The following is a 22,477-nucleotide window of genomic DNA, read 5'->3' on the forward strand; positions in this document are numbered from 1 at the left end:
GTTAAGTTGGTCTTATTTTCCTATTCATAGGTCCATGAATGTGCTGCATATAGATTTTATTTTATAGATACTGTTACTAGCAATGCTGCTGATCCACCAATACAAATGCTGCTGCTGCTTTTTTTTTTTTTTTAAGAATGCAATGTCATTGAAATCAGGCTATCTTTCCAAAGATAATATTACAATTTGAAACAGAGGCAATTAGTTCTCTGATAAAAAGTACATTAAGATGGTTATTCTATTTCCTATGAGCTTGATAATTTCTTGATTCAAAAGACCTAATTCTTTGGGAGGAAAAAAAGAAATCTGCTGAATTGTTGCCCAAGGTTAAGATACAAAGTTGACCGTTAACCTTTGAAATACAATGGGAAGAATTAAAGCACTGCTTTTGTGTAGTTTATTGTTTGCAAATCAGTTATTTCTAAATCACCTAGAAGTCACAGCATAAAATATTATTTCCCCTTTGAATTTTTGCTAACATCCAGAGGAGAGTGGAGAACTTCCCTGTGTTCATTCTTATAAGGAAAATGGAAATTTGTGTAGCAGGCCCATGTGTATTATACATCTTAAAATATTTCCATCTGCTTCTGAAGTTTCCATAAGAATATGCCAAAAAGTCTTTTACAGATTAACAAGAGGGTAAATGGGGAGTTTCAGTGGATCTTTTCCCAACCACATCTTCCCACCTCTCCCTGCCTGCCCACCCCACACACACCTAGTAAATGTTTGGTATCATTTAGCTCTGAATGAGCTCTCTATTCACATGCAGAAGATATTAATGTTACATTTTCCATGACTTAACTCTGACTGCAAGAGACATTCATGCACTATATGTCACACTATATATGACATAAAAGATTTTTTCCATGTTCATCAGGACAGGATTGTATGTTTGGGGAGGCTATGCCCCACCCCCGACCCTCTTCTGTCCCAGATCTTTTAATCTGATGTTAGAAAATGGCAATCACTGTAACAGTTTAAAGGAGCAAAAGGGGTATTTTTCCAGCTGTGAAGCATGACTGCATTTCTGAATGATGGTAGAATTTGTCTTTGACATGGCTTTTAAGGAATGAATTTCTTTTTCTCATTTGACTCGTTCAATAGCTCATAGTTCGTATGCTCTGTAGTCACTGGTTTCAACAGGTGGTCCTGGTTTCTCACATTCCATCTGGATGGTCCAGACACATTTGCCTACTAACAACCCTGAGTTCCAAAGGGTAAACCCACCTTGCAAAGCAGTATCCTCCATCTTAGACATTTCATAAGGAGTTCCTGAAAGTGAAGAAGATGTAATCTGAGATCTCTTCTTCCCGAGCACCTTGGCCTACACTTTGCGCATGGTGGGTGTGGAATCTTTCATCCCCTCCAGCTGGGAAATAGACATTTTTGCCAGTGTTTCAAGCCCAAGATGATGGGTTCTGGTTCTCAGTCCCCACTCCCCTACTTTTTCCTAATTGGATCCACCAATCCTTTTTACCTTAAGGTTCAATGCTAGCCTGTCAATAGAAAGAACAAAATAACTGGGTGTGTAGTCTCTTTTGCATCTGGCTTTTCTGTATCCCTTCACAATGGGGAGTTGGGTTACAGCCCTGCTGTCAGACCTGGTGGGCCTGCCATTGTGACTGCTGAGTTACAGGGTAGCCTCTCTTGACCCTCAGCCCCGTAGTCTCCTTCACTGCAATCCTTATATGGGATCAAGCACACAGGGACAAGTTCAGTTCACCTAGGCTGCCTGCTATTCTCTCTGTCTTCAATTGGTCCATCTGTCTGGGTTTCTACTGACATTCTCTTTCTTCAGCTCTAACCAGGACTCAAATCTTGAGTCTGCCTGACTCCACTCTAAAAACAACAAGGAACCATCTTAAAGCCAGTCCAACTGCTAAAGTCCTGGTGATCTGCTGCATGCCCACTGGGATAACATCTGCCACCCACCTCCCTTCATCCCACCCTTTTACAGAGCCCCTGTGGTTTGACTGGCAAGACCAGTCCCAGACCTTCTGGAGACCTTCTTTAACTCTTTCCTCTGCCTCTCTGGACCACTCAGGCCACAAAGGTCATGGTTTACCCAGCTCCCCAAACTGGCCCATTTTTACCACTAGTTTCCTTGACAAAATGGGAAGACTGAAGAATTATTCTCAGGGTCAAGAAAGTTAGAAAACATTTTCTTTCTTTTAATGCAAATCTAAAAGGTACACAATAGAGACCAGCCCCTTGTGTAGGGAGTTGGATGTCCAGCACCTCCACTTGGCTGTGTGAACTTGATCTAGTTACTGACCTTCCAGGTCTCTGTTTGTTAGTTTGAAACCTCAGGAGCTTCCTAGGTGAAATCTGAAACTGGGTCTAGAACACAGAGGACAAGGGGAGACTAAGGAAAGAGGTAGCCACTCCAGACAGAGGTGGCAGGTTTAGGAAGAGGGGAACTTACACATGAGGCTTGTCTTGGCCACTGGAAAATAAGATGATCTCTTTACCCACCCACCAGAATCTTAAAAGTTTATACAGAGACCTTAATGGGGTTCAGTGACATATTCAGTCCTGATGGTCTCAACAACACATAGCTCTCTGAAGGCTGCATCCTTGAAAAATGGCTCCCACTATGGGAACAGTGGGCAGAACATATACTCCAGGGATGGGGGAGGGGTGAGGAGCCTCACTGTTTCTCTGCCTGTAAAATGAGAGCACCAGTGGGGCATGCCTGTCTGACATCTTGTAAGAATTTAATGAAATAATGCTATGTCATAATGTTATTGTTTCAGATATGTTTCTTTTTAAAGCAAAACTAGGTTTTCTTATTGTTTATTTTCAAGGTATCAAAATTAAATAGAGCTATCATATATTGAAATTTTACTGCAGACAGTCCTCACTGGGCATGGTGCTGTGTTAACTGAAATGTGTGCATGTGGGAACCATGTCCTCATTTTGCATCACTGACATCACCACATGCAAAACGAGGACTATTTGTATATGCCAGGCACAGTGTTAGATTCCTTATTCTATATCTTTAAAATTCCCACTAGCTCCTCCATAATGTTCTTCGTGTTTTCCCCCTTTTAGGTAGGAAACTAAGTCTTAGAATGTTTAAGAAATTTTCCTAGACCCCGAAGCTAGCAGTCAGTACAGCTAAGATTTAAACCCAGGTCTAGATGGCATCAAAGACCACAAGCCTCCCACTGACATATGCTTGGTGCTTTCTCTGATAGAATAAAGTGGAATAACAGCATATATACAGATGGCCAACAGGCACATGAAAAGATGCTCAGCATTGCTATTTATTAGAGAAATGCAAATCCAGGCTACAATGGGGTATTACCTCACATCAGTCAGAATGGCCATCATTAAAAAGTCTACAAATAATAAATGCTGGAGAGAGTGTAGAGAAAAGGGAACCCTCCTACACTGTTGGTGGGAATGTAAATTGGTACAGCTACTATGAAGAACAGTATGGAGTTTCCTTAAAAAATTAAAAATAGAGTTACCATATGATCCTGCAATCCCACTCCTGGGCATATACCTGGAAAAGACAAAAACTCTAATTTGAAAAGATACTTTCACCCCAGTGTTCATAGGAGCACTACTTACAATAGCCAAGATATGGAAGCAGCTTAAATGTCCATTGACAGATGAATGGATAACGATGTGGTATATACATACAATGGAATATTACTCAGCCATTAAAAAGGAGGAAATAATACCTTTTGTAGCAACATTGATGGACTTGAGATTATCATACTAAGTGAAGTAAATCAGACAGACAAATATCACATGATATCATTTACATGTGGAATCTTAAAGAATGATACAAAATAAACTTATTTACAAAACAGAAATAGACTCATAGACATAGAAAACAAACTATGGTTACCAAAGGGGAATAGGGGGGAGAAGGGGCAAATTAGGAATTTAGGATTAACAGATATACACTACTATATATGCAATAAATGAAAACAAGGATCTATTGTATAGCACAGGGAACTATATTCAATATCTTATAGTAACCTATAATAGAAAAGAATCTGAAAAAGAATATTACGTGTATATATAAAAAACTAAATCATTTTGCTATACTGCTGAAACTAACATAACATTTTAAATCAACTATACTTCAACTTTTTAAAATATATATATGTTTTTTAAGGTGTCAATCCACATAGAATGCTTTTTCAAGTATTTGATAAATTGCAAAGAAATTTTTATTTAAAATTATGTATACACTTTCAGTATTTAAAGCATATTCCAGCAGTTTATAGTATTTCATTATCTGTGTCCTAATCTTTGTTAAAAAGAAAAAACAAGTATCAAGCCTGCATTTTTTTCTGAGATATCTTGTTTCAGTCTTTATGAATACCTTGAAAATTCATTTCAAAATACATTGGATTTGCCATTTCAAAAGTAGTTATGTCACTGTTTTAATCTCATAAAGCAGAGTTTGCAGAAGTAAAAATGTTGGTTTTCTTGCCGATGTGAGGTGGTGAACAAAGTTTTCAATCTGATAAACAAACTGAAAACTATGCACATCTGTTTGTGACGCTGAGATTTGGCTTCAGTGTATATTCCTGCATGTTCAGCCAACACAAGCCAAGTATTATTGTGATACACTGGGGCTGGATGGTCTAAGATACCTTATTATTTGAAATTGCCTGCTTATCTTAATATGCATTTTTGCTTGATTGTATTTGTTGAGAAAGGATTTAATCAGAGGACATTAGGAAAACTTATTGAGTGATAATAATGTGGCAGACACTGGACTAAGTGCTTTACAGGCTGCATTTCATTTAGTTCTCACAGGCACTTTCTAAAGTAGGTCGTATTATTTCCATTTTAAGAAGGAGTAAACCAAAGGACAGAGAGTTGAAGACATGTGTCCAAGGTCACACAGCTAGTTAAGTGTTGCAGCCAGGATTTTAAATGGCCATCGTGGTTCTAGCCTGGAGCCATTCTCCTTGTTTCAGTACCAACTCAAGCTCTGTCTCTTGCTCAGTTGCTTCACAATTTCTTTAACTATTTTAAAATAATTCTTCCCCCATTTTATTACTATTATCAAGTCATATTTCAACTCAGATTATCCTGCAAAAGTGTGTCATGAATTGTGGATATGTTTGCATACAAGCATAATTTTTAGATAAACTAAATTAAAACTTACTGGCTCCTTCCTTTTTGAAAAATTGCTTACATGCGTGAACAGAATTCATGTCCTTTGCGATTGGTAGACGTTGACACTTGCCGTGGGTTTGTGGCTTGAAACTGACCTGGGTGATTATTCTTTATAGTTTAGGGAATCAGAGGCTCTGGCAAATCGGTATTTATGTTGATTCCAGTGAATGAATCAAGGAGAGGATAGCCTATCCAAAGATCGCTATCTGACTAGCGAGACCAATTTAGCCACTTTATGGTGAAAGTTGTGAATTGTTCAGATGTTTTCTAATGCACGCAATGTCACTGGCTTGACTTCCCTGGCTGCCAAATTGAAGGAGCCAGGAGAGATGGCATGTTCTTGATAAACAGTCCTGCAGCTGTTGAAAAGGTCAAGTGGTTTAGCAGAGTTCTTGTCTAAGAACAACTCTTTGCCTCCTGGTCCACAGGCTCACTCAAGAATTTGGAAAACGAGCTGCCCTGAGCTCAGCTGACTATTCTTAGGCAAGTAGCATTAAGTTCTGAGTCCGTCTCCTTTGGGGGACAGAGAATCACCACTTGCCAAGGAAGTTTCTGACTACATTGGCAGTGCAAGGAAACCCAAGGTGAGGCTCATTAAGGCCCAGATAATACCAGGAAGTCACTGAGTTTGGAAATTTGGAAGCAGAAATCTTTTAGGTCATTCTCTAAGCTTCATGGTCACCACCTCCTCCACCTCCTTCGCTATGAAGCCTACACAGTGTTCTGCATTCCCAAAGCAGCCCTCTGTTTCCAATCTATAAAACACATTTGTCTATAGCTGGCATAGAGGTGTTCCAGCATAAGGGTTATTTTTTTTTCCTTCCTAATACTTCTTTTTGATAATCCTGCAATTAAAAAAAAAAAAAGAGCAACCTGGATTTAACCAAACATCAGGATGCTGATATAGTTAAATGCACTTTAACACACATATTTCTTCATCCAATATAGATACACTCTGTAAGTTTGATGATCACTTCCTGAGGCTTCTTTTTGTCTGTAACATGGGGTAAATGTCGAAAGAATTGCAACATTTTAGGTCTGATCATTGAAACTTCAAAATTGGATGAGATGGGTGGACAACTACTACTTCTCCAACTGCAAGGTGAATATGAATCACCTGTGGATAGCGTTGCCTTCCAGGTTCTTCACTGCATTGTCAACAAGCTCCTGGGTGATGGCACTGATGCTATGGCATTGAAGAGCAAGGTCACACTAGGCAAATTCTAGGGTAGCCCAAAGTTTCTCAAAGCTAGCAAAGGGGCATCGTATCTGAAAAGGGATTATGGAGCTAAATGCCCATTGGGCGTATGATGATTACTTTTGCTTGTAGAGTTCTAGCTTCAGTAAGATTTGTTTGGTTTTCAATGGGTAGAGTACCCACCTGACCAATGGGAAATTCTGCTCTTACTTATTACTGGCATTGCATAATCATTATACCAAATCTGCAAAAAAGTTTTTTTTTAATAACTATTTGCTTCTTAAAGGCAGATTCTGTTATTCCGTTCCTATGCTCCGTACCTTTCCTTTAAGTGCTTCATGCTAATATCTTCTTCTGTGGATATTCATGGAAGACATTTCTTACACTTCAACTTATTCAAGAAATATACCTTTCAGAGGATGCCACTGTGTGGGCAGGCCCCATCACTACAAATTTCTAATTTGGGTTTATTGCCAGATAAGTCTGATCTCTTAGTTTAAGGCTGAACCTGGAGAGGGGTGAGCACCACAGTAGTGGAAAGAGAGAGCTGTCTTGAGACAAGTGAAACGTTTGCTGATGTTCAGCACTGGAGATGTTTGAGGTCCTTCAGCTCTTTATTACTTTTCCAGGAAAATCAGACTCATGCATAAATTTAAGAATAAGGATATTTATCAAAGCAATCAAAAGAAAATAAAAAAAATTCCACCAATTAAATAAAGCAGTAAAATATATATATATTTATATATGTGTGTGTATGTACTGGAATATTATGCAGCCATTAATAATGATGCTGCCATCTACATGAATTGACATAGATGCCTATGATATGATTTGGAAAGTAAGGAGGGTAATGATCCCATTAAGATTTTATATGCATGTATGTGTATGTGTAAAATAGTCTGGAACAATATATTTTAAAGAACACATGAACAATTAGCTCAGATTGTGGATAATGTTAATTTTCCTGCATATAATTCTCTAAGTTTCCTCATAATGTATTATTTTTAAAATAAAAAACAAAGCTATTTCCATTTGAGGGGAAAGCACCCACTCAGCAAGTATTTATGAATCATGACCATCTGGAGTAGTAGGGAAGTACTAACAGGAGTTTTGTGAGTCATTAGTGTCAAAGTTTAATTCTCTCCTGTGTCATTTTAATACCAACTATGGTTTAGGACTTTCAGGCAGAGATGGTTAACTCTCTAGAGGATAACATCATTTTGACCCAAGTGCTTTCCTTGACAAAATTGTGGATAATAAAAGGAAACTAATTTCATCATTAATTTTAATACATGTCGTCTACTGCCTCTTGGCCACCAATTTAGGAAAGAAGGAATAAGATCCAAGCATATTTTAACTGTGTTAGATAGACCAAGCATGACAGCTACTCTTCAAAGATGCTTCCACCATGAAACACCATAAACTATGACCCAGTATTCACAGTGGAAATTACCCTATATAATTTCCTCAGTTTCTACCTGGACCTTTAGCATCACTAATTTTGGGGAAATCCAACTGCTATGGAAGAATTCTGAATTCTTTTAAGATATAGCTAATCTGTGAGGAGCCCAAGCTACTTATATAGAGAGGCCACATGAAGACAGAGATGCCTTATTAGTTCCCAATTCCATCCTGCTCCTGTCACCCCAGCCCAGGCAGCAGACTTGTGAGTGAAGAGGCTCTCAGTCACTCTTGCTCCAGCTACCTGACTGCAACTGCATGAGAGATGCTGATCAAGGACCACCCAGCTGAGCCCAGTCAACCCACAGGATTGGGAGAAAGACTAATGAATTGTTGTTTTAAGATACTAAGCTTTGGGGTTTGCTATGGTACAGAAGATGACCAAAACAGCAAGAAACAATCACAAATTTTTTTTTTTTTGCTCTTAACTCAATTGCCTTTCTCCATTTTCCACTTTAACTCAGTTTCCTACAAAATCTTGAGTAAACAGGGAGTCATTCGGATGGTATGCAAAGAAAGAGGGCATTATACCCATCAAAAGAAAAATATTTTAAATATCTTATATTTTAAAGTATGAAAATAAGGAATGGCTATAGACCCCTGTGGAAAACAATGGCTATGGAGAAGTGGGTAAATAACCTTCACATATGATGCCTGAGAACTTGTGTTTGTTTATGCCTTCCACCTCCGTGTACTTCCACCTCTTATAGAAACTTAAAATTCCTAATGCTGAGGAAGGCTTGTCACTTAAGAAAGATGATGGATTGCAGTCCAAGGGGAGAAGGACTTCAAAATCAGTATAAAAGAGTCTGTTGTCGTTGGAAGGTCATTTGAATGATGTCTGCAGAAGTAAGGTGAGCCCTCCACTTTGTATTCCACAAAATTAAAGAAATGATGTAAAACTGAAGTGAAATACTTGGGACTTTTAAAAGAGTCAATTCCTAATTCAGCAACACCAAATTGTTTAAGGAATAAGCAAAAGAGAGTTGAGTGTGAGCCTCCAGATATAGCTGGTGATCCACTCAAACTGTTAAAATTAAGGTCTAGGAATTCTTCCCTAAACTGGACTAATGTGGATACAAGTTTATAGGAAAAATCAGAGAACTCTGAAGACCCAATCATATTTACCTGGACCAACATTTTCTTCCTCTGAACATCTGCGCTGTGGCACTGTTTGATGGTGTAAAGCAAATTTCCTAACATTATGTATAAGACAAAGAAAAACTCAAATAACTAGATGGTTCAGTGTCAGAAACACATGGAAGCCAAAAAGTCTCAGTCTTAATCTTTTCACTTAAGCCATCTGGGAGGCGAGAATTCTACCATTGAACCACCAATGCTCTCTTTTAAGCCATCTGGACTCATCCCCACCACAAGCCATCTGATTTTAATAATGAAATATTGGCTTCACTTCTAACCTAGGAATATTGCCTATAAGAATATTGAGTCTGAAGTTCACTACAGATGACATGACTTTCTAATGAGTCTTCAAGATTGCAATGCTGTTATGTTTTGTTCCATTATGTTTTGGAAGTAGTACAGGGGTAGTACAGATGAGAGGAGAACAAGAGAATATATATTTCCAGCAAAGCTTTTTACCTGCAGGACTTTTACCACCATAAAAGCAGCATTTCAGGAACCAAGGATTTCCACGAACAACTTAATTAATATACAGACTCTCTGTGCTTTTTAAAATGTCTTTTATTGGTTGTACATTTTCTTATGAGATCAACACACCATATCTTTCGAGAACACCTGGCTCCTGAAGACTTAGGTTCTTTGTTCTAGCCATGAACGTCATAGCAAGCACGTTGACAGGAAGAGGTGGTTGGGTGTGTTTTGTCATTGTCACCATCTTCTCTATCTTCAAATTGTTGTTTGAGTCAGTTCGTAGATTGACGCGACATGGAACACAACACACCCGGTGTGAAGTCTTACGCACATAAGCACAAACATCCGGAGACCAGTTACAGTGTCTGCAACTCATTCTCTCCTCCTCAGCAGCAGTATGAAACCGAAGAATATCCTGAGATAGGAAATCGAAGTGTCAGCTCCTCACCCCCAGAGGAGTCCAAGTTTGACTTAATCTCCTGATTTCATTTTCCTTTTGAGGTGGTGAGAGGGGTGCCGGCACAGTCGCCATGTGAACCACGTAGCAGTCACGTAGTTCAACATCTCAGCCATGTCCTTATTCAAGAGCACAGACTCAAAGAACTATTTCGTGGCACATCAGAAATTTAACTCTTCCTTTACTGTGCTCGTTGTAGATCAGAAAAGAGGAGGGAAATGATAGTTATGCTTTTTACAAGGTTCTCTGATTAGAACTTTCATCACTTTATAGGACAAAATTACCCCCACCTTTGGCAATTATTGTAATTCCCTGTTTATTGACTGCTAGAGGCCAATTATCCAGGCTGTTAAGTAAGCCCCACCGATAGTATTTGCATGAAAAGATGAATTTCTCAAGAATAAAGACCTAGGACTTCCCCCAATGCTAAAAACAACCATGACTTCTTTAAAGCCACATTATCCCTCAGTTCAGTACACTTCTGGTAACTATTAAACCTCAGCCTACGTCAACGCTAATACTTGTATCTACCTCAAATCCTGCACATTAGCTATTTCCTTGGCTTCAAGATTTTGAGATAATATCACCAATTACAATAAGCAGTAGTTCAAAAGAAAAACAAGAAGAACAATAATGCACACAACCTGGATAATGGGAAAGCTAGGCTAAAATGAAAATGCATGAGGGCCACCCAAGCTATCCCAGTAAAGACAACAAAAGGCGCACTTCCCCACAAAATAGGTATTTTTTCAATACAACACTGGAGTTTTGACTGGAAGTTACCAATTGATATTCATAATTCTCCTTTCCCCATACAAAGATAAGGCATGTTTTCCCCTTGAGGAAGCTGCCCTTCACACACACACACACACACACACACACACACACACACGCATTTCCATATAGGAAAACACATAGTTAAGGATATACCCCCAACTTCTTTCCTTCTGTAGCTCAGGAGCGAAAAGTTCCCAAGGCCAACACATAAATTTAATGTGCACCTCAAAGGCATGGAAACATTCTACCCACATCCTTCAGAGGTCTTTTACTTTACGAACGTCTAATGAATTCCATGCTCTATGGTTCAGCCTCCCTCAGCCATAAAGAAAAGATATGGCAATCCACGAAGAAGAGATGAATTCCACCAGGGAAAGGTAGCAGCATGTTGTACACGGCAGGAGAGATGAGGGGGTCGGTCGATGAGGGAATCCACAAGGCGGGAGTCATTCTTCTCTTGCACACTCTCCAGAGACACAGCATTGGAGATGGGTTTCAAAGGACAGGGGTGCACAACCTCTCCGATCTCCTTTCAGAATACTTCAGGTTTCAGGAAGAGATAATGGGGCCTCCGAACTAGCATATGGAATTGCTTCATCCTAGCATCAAGGGGTTGTAAAGACCAGACATGTTCCCACTTGCCCAACAGCTGTCTTTACAATAAACATGGCTTAGAAGCAAATTTGGGGTGCAACACAGGAAAACAATCAATCATATATACAAATAAAAAAAGACCTATTGTAAAATTCACAGAAGGTAAGAAAAAAAAGTGGGTTTTTTTTCCTCAAAGACCAGATTAATAAATGGAAGCAGCATTTTCAGCAATAAGACTGAAGCACAAAGGAAGTTGGGGAACCCCACCTATCATACTAAAATTCTTGTGAAGTTCAGTTCCATATAGTCAGTTCCATATAGTAGTTATATATCTAGATATCATTCATAGTTTCACAAAATATATAGAAAAATGTTCACGTATTTAAATAAACAGTTTCAGATTGTGGAACTACATCTCTAACACCTCTTTCAGCTTTAAATGAGCCCATGTGATGATTCTGTCTAGAGGAAATGTGTTCCAATTGTGAAAGTTAATTACATAAAGAAAACATGTTTCCTCTAAAAATACCTATTTTTATTAAAACATCACTCCTTCATTTCAGTTCATATAGAAAATCACTCCACTCAGGAAATAAATTTGAGACCAGAGAATAAATCCAACACAGGGATAATGGGACAGATGGGTTGCCTGCATTTTCTTAAGCAAACCTCCTGGGGCGGCTTTCCCACAGAGATTGGCTGAGAACTCTACAAATTGTTGCCAAATGTAACTTTTGGACACCTACAGCATTCTAAAATGGCTGCTCTAAAACCCCAGCTGTTAAATTTGGTTTAGTGGCAAACATACCACAGAATTCACCACAGACTCTTTGTGAGTGTGTAGAAGGCACCTGATATGATTTGCTTGATACCTAAGCATCCCTTGCGTTTGGTTCATGACAGATGCACCACCTTAGTTTTCAGCTTCCAACGGCTGTCCCAAGGGCCTATGACTGTTCTCCACCTGTAACCTTTGTAAAACCCAGTGATGGTCACTGTTAGCTTGCATCTCAGATCATACCCTTCTCTGTGCCAAAACTGTCCAAAGAGCTTTCTTTTTACTTACACGTCAATGAACAAAAATTACAATTCTTGCCTCTGTAAATGTAGAAATTTAGAAATTCCACTGCCCATCAAGAGCCCAGTCACACCACTTCCTTGTCACTGAGATCAGGTGACTCTCAACCACTTTGGAAAACTAACCAATTTAAGGATCGATATGAATAGCCATCACAGATCGATTTTTGCATTTTCTTTCAAATGATTCATGCTTAAAAGTGAAATTAAAACACCCTCTCTTCTTGTCCTCCTGCCTCCAAGCCCTGTTCACAAACTCAATACAGGGAAAGCAAGGGACACACCAACATTTTTGGATACAAAATTTCCTGAATTCATAGGCTGTTTAGGGTCTTCAGTTTGCTCATCCTAAGTTCCCAAGCCTTTAATTGCCATAGAAACTTCCAGTTAAAGGGAACAATATTAGTAGCTGAATATTCTGATTGGAGTTTGACAGGGGTTTCAGACAGGCAAGGTTGACCTTTATCACACTCTTGTCCCTTTTCCTTCATGGCAAGAGACCCCCAGAAGCACCAATGAACATAGTCTGAAAGCAAGTTCTGTGCCCTCCACTCTTAACATTACTTCTTCCACTCTTCCCCTGCCTCTAACAATTCAAACCAGCTTTGAGTGTTGTTTTTTTGTTTGTTTTTTTTTTTTAATTATAAATTTTAGCTCTTCTGGTGAAGACTTGTAGTGTATTTCTACAAATATTCACAGTTCTCTGCATTGTGGAAAAAGTATAACCTTTGGTGTCCACCTTTCTTAAAGACATTTGCCACCAGAACTAAACATGAGGGGGCTTGGTTTTGTGTTCATTTTTCTTCACCCACAAGGCAGATAGAGAGCGGATAGATGGTCTCTGTAGAATCAGTAACACCAGGGAAACGAGAAAATTTTCTGATGTTCAAATCAATGCCGCTCTCTGAATCTTCTTATAGTTCAATTTTTTAAGGGGAAAAAAGGTAATAAAGTTCTGGCTTTTGTTGGGTTTTCCCATAGGAGATCAGCTTCATAGTAATACTGAAATAATTTAAGGAGTATACCTGTTTGCATCTTTTATCAGCTTGCTCTTCCATGGGGTTCCTGCTCTCTGCATTTATCTTTTCTTGTGGCCCCCAAACATAATTTCACATCAGTTTTCAGCCTTAAACTCCAAAGTCCAGTGACAATTCCCTAAGGCAGTGGCTTGACTTGCTTTGTTAAAATAGCTTGCAGACTCCAATACAAACATTGTAGTGACCAAATGATGCTAATTGTTCATTTCTGGCGACAATAGAATATGACTTCAGAGGAAAAGACATCCAACCCAGCTGCTCGTCTTTTAAGGCCAAATGGGAGTTTTATTATCAGGTCTTTTATTTTGAATGAGGGCTTTGCTAAAAGTTCTCTCAGATATCCCTTACAGTTTCAAGATTTGAGAACAACTGAATCCATGTAGACAAGACCAGTGCAAAATTGCCAATTCTGACTTTTGATATATGAAAATGGTTGGATCATTTCCTTTCCACAGAAGCATTAAGTCAGCCCAGGCCATCTGTAACCAGCAGAGGAATAGCAAGCAAAAAGCAGTCAAGGGAAACAGAAAAGACTGTGATGGCCTGGTCAAAGTCATAGCCTCAGGGATTACTTAGGAGGTTGTTTCCTATGTTAAGACACAAGTAAGTGCCTCAGCTGTCCTGTACTTTCCCTGAGCTCAGTCTCCAACTCATAAAAGCATTACCCTCATTTTTCAAAAAAGACCCTAAATCCCAGAATTGCAAAAGTGTTAACCTGGACAAAACCCATGTGTCGAGATTAACGGCCCACAGTGAAATCTGTCCATATTGACAACTCTAAGAAAGAAATACAATGCAAATCTCCCAAAATCTAACTGTAAACTACCAAGAATAGGGCTTGGTGTCCTAGTTCAAATGCAATACAAGTGATGTCGAAATACTGACAGTCCAAGGGAACTAGGCTGGATATTTTTAAATTCTATTAACATGTATTTGTGTTATGAGGTGCTATTGGTTTCTTTTTTAAAAAAGATTCCCTATTATAAAGTCCTTGATCTTGCTTTATGTTTTTACTTAAGCCTAGACCTCTTCACCTCAGATATTTAAAAAAAGGCTTTTTAGAGAAATTTTGCTTGTAAAGGAGTTTGGGTCAGGAACTGAAAAGATAAACCCCAACTTAAGTCTTGATTGCAAATGGCTCCACTAGAAAACCTGCAGTGGTAGAATGATATTTGCATAGCTGTAAACAGTGACTCTCTAAGCCTTAGGAAAATGACACATCTTCTTTGCAGACACCAGGAACAGGTAGTGAATGATGTATTTCGTGGCAGTGTCCCAGAAATTACCCCCAGAAGGATAATTTCATTTTGAAGGCCCTGAAATTCAGGTTTTGTTTCCCTAGGTGAAGAGAAAACATTCTTTTAGGTAAATGGCTAGATCAGATATTTAAATGTGCTCTCTTAAGGAGTTTCTGGTATCATACTAAGTGTAATTTATGTTTGCCTGAAGATACAGCAGGGAAAATATGTTTCTGAATAATAGAGAGACTGTAGCTTTAAGGAAGATGTGTTGTACTGTTCTAGAAGAAGAAAATAGAGAAAGCTTCAGTAAATGGCAGTTGTATAGTATTCTGTACGCAAAGAGTATTCTGTACAGCAAAATTACTGACAGAAGGCAAAGTGAATTATGCAATTGTTCAGGTCCCATAGAGAAAGCAGAGATTTCACTAGAGGCTATGGGGTCAGAAATTCAACCGAGGCTGGCGACTCAAGCTAGTCACATGAGGAAGGATGCATTTTGCATAGGCCCCTTAAGATAGTAATTTACTGATGATTTTAAAAAAGGAATAAGGTGAAGCAGCCTCCTCCCTCCAAGACCAGGCAGGGACTGTACTCAAGGGGTGGGTCTAAGTATCCTATAGCTCTAAGTCCACCTGAGAACAAGTATTTTGATGCCGAACTATTCTTTCTCACTTTCTTAAAAGGTAGCCAAATAGGTGAGGTGGATAAATCGGAAGATTTTAAGAATTCTATCTGCCTTCTACTTCTGAGGTTAGTATGGCCTCCCAAATTCTCAAATCCTGACCCAGTTCAGGGAAAAGGAAAACCAAATGATTAGTGTCTGGGTTCATGATTTTTCCCTGCATGCGAATCACACCACAAAGAGAAACAAAATGCAAAGCTAAGAGAAAAGAATGTAGTTAACATCTCAGAGAAGTGTGCCTTTTATTTGCAAGCTATGAAATAAGTTATTGCATAGAAATGCAAAAAGTAGAGACTCAATTTAATCTGAAGAAAATTGTCCCATTGGCTTCCAGGGCAAGAAAACTTACCGGAGGAAATTAAGAGACAATTTTCATGGGACTGAACAGTCCCATCCTTTCAGAGTTCATTTTCCTATGTCCATCTTCCTCATCTGCCTCAATAGCAGCTGAGCTAAATACTCACTAAATGGAAGAACTCTATACACAGAATTAATCAATTGCAGTGTTGTATTTGATGGTCTAGAACAGGTAATGGCAAACCATGGCCTGTGGGCCAAATCTGGCCCATTGCCTGATTTTGTAAATAAAAGTTTTATTGGAACACAGCACCATACTCATCCATTTACATATCATTTATGGATGTTTTCACTCCACAACAGCAGACCTCAGTAGCTGCAAAGGAGACTGCATGGCACACAAAACCAGAAATATTTACTATCAGGCCCTTTACAGAAAAAAGTTTGCCAATTCCTGGTCTAGGATGTCACAGTCCACATTGTACAGAGCAGAGGTTATTGATCCTATGGGATTGTACATAGCCCTACTCTCCCACAACAAAAAAGTATTGGTAAAACTATGTATTCCATGTACAATATACACTTTGCTAGGGAGAAGGTCCTAGCTTTCAACAGTCTGAAACGAGTTCAGAGTACCCCAGTTAAAGCTAAAGAAAACCAAAGAGTATCTTTAGCTACCAGCACATTTAACAGTGCCACACACACACACACTCTCTCTCTCTCTCTCTCTCTCTCTCTCTCTCTCTCTCTCTCTTATAGCCCTAGACAAAAGGTACATGGACCTTCTAAAGTAAAATCTTTTTTCCCATTCTATCAGGTTTGGTAGCTTCCTCTTCCTAGATTTTACTCTGGCATTTTCGTTCTAAATATGTAAATGTTCAGGAGTCCAGTTGAAAATTGTATCTTTCACTTGCTAGTTCAATAAAATGGAAGATTCCTTTATGCCGAGAAATCTCCATACAAGTCATAGATTAAGAAGGCAAAATCCCCAGCATAATAGAGGTTAAATTTATTTCATTAGATCTGATAAACAGCTCCAATGAATTTTATAAATATATGAATCCTACTTCAGGGTTAGAAGGAGTTGCATAGCTAAAAAAGCATTTAGGTTGGAAAATTAAGAAGCAGGTATCCATTACCCTTTCAGGCCAAAGATAACGTGTTTTGTTCAAGGCCTTTGGGAGAAACAGAGTAGTTTCTCTGAGCAGAGTTGGTGAAGTCTCTTGGTCAACAAAAGCATTTTTAGTGTTGAACTATGAAAACGCCCTCTCTGCCTCCTTTGTGATTATATTCCAGAGATACTAAATCAATTGCATTTGGAGAAACCAGGTGCCTCATCAGTCTCAGTGCTGACCTCCTCCAATGCTTGGGCTCATGAGGGTTTCATTTTCTAGACTCTGACATCAAGTGTTGCAGGGCTGATGGACAGCAAAGAAGGACAGGACCTCAATTGAAAATCCTAATCAACCAGAGGCAAGCAAAAACAATAATAATGGTGAAACACAAAGAGTGAAGTGATGCAGGGGACTGAGTAACCAAGAATTCCATTTTTAAGGTCACCAACTGTAGACAGTGCAAACCTCAGTGTAACATATATCTGTGGTTCCCAAACTGAGATATTCTGAGGTTCTGCAGCAAACTCCTAGGGACACCACAAGATATTGTACATTCTTGAGGGAGACACAGCCACATCTGCAGTACAACCTGCAAACTACTATGATTAAGTTGTGTAGACCTAACTGCTTAATAAATGGAACTATTAAGTATTTATTTTGGCCCAGGGCACCATGGAAAAAATTTCTAAGACAATCAATGGCATCCTGAACAGAGAAAGTTTGGGAATCTCTGGCATATACATTTTGGGGTTAGGCGTGGAGAATATGCAAGAACTGTAAAATGCAAACAATTCTGAGCTACACCCACACAATACTCATTTTCCATTTTAGATTGCATAAGCAAGATAGAAGCTGCCCATTTGTTCTGACTACATCAGTGTGACCAAACAGAGTCACTAGAATAATGGGCTGTCATCAGGGCCTTCAATCATGGCTGGCACATGAGTGCCACGTGGGAAATCAGGGATTATCTGACTGATATTTTATTATCAACTATATACACCTATGTGAGTTCTTTCTCCTTTAGTCACCATCTGGGGAGGCTCTACACTTATTCCAGGAAGGCTGACTTTGCTTAAAAATAAACACACTTTCTTGAGAAATCTGTACTTGAAATTATCTTCAGAACTCACGGCATGGTCTTTTTAAAAGACATTTAAAAGTTTTAAGGGTAAAACTTCAGCACTGAGGGCAAATTTTACTTCTAGAAGTTGCCAAACACAGCCTGATGCTAAGTCTGAACAAGGTGGGTAAACCAAAGAGGAAAATTCCTGGTAAGGATTTTTGTAAAAAGAAACAAACAAGGAATAATTATAAAATGATGATTCCGTATGTTACACGCAGAGAGGAAGAAATAGATTCTGAAGCCTTTTCTGAAAAAGAAGTGGCACAAATATCTTAGAAGCATTATTCACATAAATAATCCTGAAGGTGGCCGCTCTGAAGGGCAAAACTCATTGATACATACACATGTATGGAAATTGTCTCCAAAGACATTCACATGACTTTTTTGGCACACCTCTAAGATCAGTAATATATAGAGATGGATTTTTTTTATAAGCATAAAGACAATATATAATATGGATAATTACATGGATAATTATAATACACCAAATCAAATACATTTGGGGGAAAAAAGAGTATGATCTCTTTTATAGAGCCATACTGACTCCATTATAGGCAGCGCTAGTATTCAGATGGTACATGCTGGTAGCACATTAAATATTTTGAGTATCACCCCTGGATAGCGCTATCTTTTCTCTCCCTCCCTCCCTCTCTCTCCCCCCACACAAACACACACACACATATATACCTATACATATACACATATGTATGTACATACAGGAGACTCCCAACTTACATCAACTTAAATATAGTTTATGCATCTCTATATTTATTTTTAAATTAGTTGTTTAGAACTTATAACACAGTTCTAAAAAAAATTCTAAAATTTAGACTCATAAGGTTCTCAAACCATTCTACTTCAGTACATAAGATACCTAATCATCATGTAGCACATCATTTCTAGGGGGAAACGGTATCCCAAATTTCAAATCAGTATTCCAACCTCCCTTTAGGAGGTAGTAGATCAGTATTTTCAACTCTGATGCACATCTAAATCACATGAGTAGCTTGTGAAAAATACCAATTCCCAGGTCCTATCCTGACCAATTAAATTAGAATGTCTGGGAACTTCACATTAATAGTGTTCACAAACACCCAGTGATTCCAATGTGTTGCCAGAGTTGAGAACCATTGACTAACTCCTTCTGTACTCTAGTGTGACTGTTTTGCAAGTTTGGGCCCTGGGCTCACAAACTGGAGAGGTGTACATGTGAGAAACACACTTGATTAAGAATATTTCAAAGTAGAAACCACACTGAACAAGAGAGAGGTAAGAATCATCTGACCCAGACCAGAAAGATGTTTTGCTTTGTGTATTTCACCAAAAGCTGAAATGAAATAGCCTCAGATTTTTTTTTTTCTGCTTTCTTTTTTTCAGAAGATGGATGAATAACAGTTGTGATTTTTTTTTCTCTCAGTCTCAGAGAAACTTCCAAATTTAGAAAGAAGGGTAGGAAAGTGAATGGTCATAATCACTGGGATAATGCCCTTCATCTGGCTGGAGAAAGATGAGGACAGAGGTAGCATCAAAGCAGATGAATTTAATGTTTATCAAACAGGTCTGGGTTGGAACTGAAAATAAAGAAGTGCATGGAAGTGTCATTCACTCTGGGCAACTGCTAAGAGCTGGATGTCAAGACAAGGGGAAAATGCAGAGAAAAAGATGTAACTGGACTTCAAAAATCTAAAAGGGAAAGAAGAGTTTTCGAGGGAGAAGCCCTCTCTCCATATTTGTGAACTTGAAGCAAAGAAAGAAACAGTGTGTTCTTTTCTTTTTTTCATCACACTCCTCTGCCCTTGTACTGTAAGAGTAGCCTCGGAGGAACACAGTGTCCAAAAGCAGGGCTCCCTGGTGGTTATCACTTGTCTTTTTCCCTGTGGACCAGTTAACTCTTTGACCTTCGAGGAACCCAGAGCCCCAGATCAGAGAACCTGTGGGTGTATCTGGCCATGAGAAACAGCTTTTGTTGCCTCGTCAGCCTACTAGGAATCTACCGTGGTGCCAGCCTCCCACCGTGGGGTGATCCGCTGCTGGAGAAGGCGGTGCCTCGAACTCAGCCTGTGGAAGTGTGGCTGTCTATTCCTAGGAATTCATTCAACCCTCCCCGTTACCATATCCAAGAACTACCGACTGCCTTTAATTTTCTCCTATTGCAGCCTTTCCATGTACAGTAAGGCTTCTTCATCGAACAGAAAACAACTACCCTCCCCCCAAAAAAAGAGCTACAAAGGCAATCCTTGGGGCTTAAACATTGTAGGAGGGGCAAAAGCAGAGGAAGGCACCGATTCTCTGTGTGGTTTGACATATTTCCCCTCAGGACTGATAAATGTCATCCTTACTAAATATAGGTGTTATTTATAATAGCCATTTGGCAGAATTTGTGACTTATCAAATACACACACACGTAGAAGGAAAGATAGGTGATGAAAAATCACATCACAAATCACATTCCATTGATACTATACCACTAATGTCAAGAGAACCAAATCTGTGACTCTTTGACCTGTGATAAAAGGGGTTTTATGTTTTTCAGACTCAGGGAAAGAGTATGACCAGGATACCTTGCCACTTCACCAGAATATGTGGTGATTACCCAGGCTGGAGCAGAAACTTAGGAACATGGCAGTAGCCACAACAGCTGAAATAGATATTTCACAAGAGCTCCTGGGTGACACTTACATAATACTCCTAAAGATGCACATTAAATAATTTCTTCTGGACCACAGACACAATTGAACTTAAAAAATAAAAACCCTATAAATACTGCCAACCCAACCTTGTCTTTTGTCTCTCCCTCCTTGCATAAAATGGAATCTTTTCAACCAAGCACTTAAACATAAATATTAAAATAATAAGTGGAACAAACTACAAATCTACTTACAATTTCATCACTACTGTAGCACCTTTTTTACCAGGGCCAAAGCATTCATTTTGTAAAGAACAAGAGAAGTCTGAAAAGCTTAAGGACTCATATGACACATCATTAAATATTTAATCACCTTTTCAAGTCCTAAGCCTTTATCATATTTCATCCATCTAGATAGTTCACTCTATACTATAGATTCCAAGGCCCCCTTTGTAGGGGAAAAAAAAAAGAAAATGGGGAGAAAAACCTTCTGAGAGGCAGGGTTAAGTTATTGGCGCTTTAGTGAACTTCCTTCACCCCATAAACCCACCAGTCCACAGGAGGGTCAACCAATTGAGTCCATTGTTTTTAGTCTCCAAGAATTGATTTTACAAAGGATGCCACATCTGTTCCTTTGGATTCGTGTAGAGTGAAAAATGGATGTTGCTGGTAAAGAAAAGAAAAATACCTGGTATTAGTATTTGTCACTGACAGTACATGAGATTAGCAAATTAACAAATCTGGTTGGTCAACAAATTAAGTATCCCTATTAGGGCTAAACTGGACTCTTCCTTCCCCCTCCCAAATTAAGTACACATTTAGCAATGCAAAATTTTTAAAAATACCGCTTAGTTAATGCTCCTCCCATTTTGGTATCTCTTTGTTTCCATGGCAGTATCTGTTGCTTTAAAATATACATATGTAATTAAGCTATATACATCCCAGCTATAGTAAAATATAAGGAATAGCAGAGTCCAAAGCTCTGATTTACAAATAACCCTGTCCTCTACAAAGTCATTTTTAGACAGATACGGTAGTAAAATAATTAGAAATTTCATAGATTTATGAACATTCAATTTTCAAGAGATGGGTGATAGACATAAGACTTAAGGAATTTATCTATGGATAGTAGTAACGTTTTTCTACTATTTGTCCATGATAAATCATACTTGCTCATAACAAAAGAAAAAGAAAAAGAAATGGGTGGTAGAATGAGAAAACAATTTTTGTGGAACAATAATTGGGCATTGCTTGCCCTTGACACTGGAAAGCTGGTCTGGGCTGAAACAGCTAACAGTGCTACTTTGTAAGCCACATCTACAGCCACAAATTATACTTAGGTTTCTCGATGAAGATCTGATCCATTTTGGAAAATAATGCAGCCTGCCCAACTCTAGGTGTGGGCAAAGAAAACTCAACTAGGAGATTAAAAACTGAAAAGCAAAAAAAAAGTGTCTATTCATGCAACTCAGATGAAGTAAACTTTACGGAAACATCAAGCCCTGCTCTTTCCTAGGGGAACAGCCAGGGTCCAATACAGGAAGCCACACATTTCAAAACAATTCTGGAGGAAACGAAGACATTTTCTCTGCGCCAGGGTGATTTGATCCTCCCTTGAATGGCTCAACTTTGTTACTGGAAATACCTGGCTGTCACACTCGAACCTGATACCTCTAATTAGAAGTAGATCTTGATCCACAGTTCTCCCATCGGAAACAGAACCAACCAAACCAACCAAAAAGGACAATTCCTTCCGGTAGAACCTAGCGCCACCACCTACCCACTGACCTAGCATGGCCACCTCCCTGACTGTCTGGTGGTGGTGTTCTCAGTGACAAGCTGAGCAGCTAAGTATGAGCATTTCTGCACGCAGACATGTAGGTGACTCACCCTGTTTCCCTTGACTTTGAGGATTTTAGTTTACAACCTTCATGTTGCCTAGCTGTAGGTTTTCTCATTACATTTGTTTTAAACCTGACGGCAGAGGGCTGGATGAGTCAGCCCTGTGGGAAACTGAATGCCCACCC

The 22,477-nt window shown here is 39.0% G+C and overlaps 1 protein-coding gene across 1 annotated transcript in view; it reads right to left on the bottom strand.

Moving 5' to 3' along the window:
- Window positions 1-9,493: 9,493 nt before the first annotated feature.
- Window positions 9,494-22,477, bottom strand: part of MAP2K6 (mitogen-activated protein kinase kinase 6) — a 123,437-nt gene continuing 110,453 nt past the window's right edge. Inside the window, exon 12 of the mRNA XM_032456982.1 lies at window positions 9,494-21,116. Coding sequence (XP_032312873.1) covers window positions 21,039-21,116 — 78 coding nt within the window. The 3' untranslated portion in view covers window positions 9,494-21,038. The remainder of the gene's footprint in view (window positions 21,117-22,477) is intronic.

Source organism: Camelus ferus, chromosome 16 (genome assembly GCF_009834535.1).
Source record: "Camelus ferus isolate YT-003-E chromosome 16, BCGSAC_Cfer_1.0, whole genome shotgun sequence".
Classification (NCBI taxonomy): domain Eukaryota; kingdom Metazoa; phylum Chordata; class Mammalia; order Artiodactyla; family Camelidae; genus Camelus; species Camelus ferus.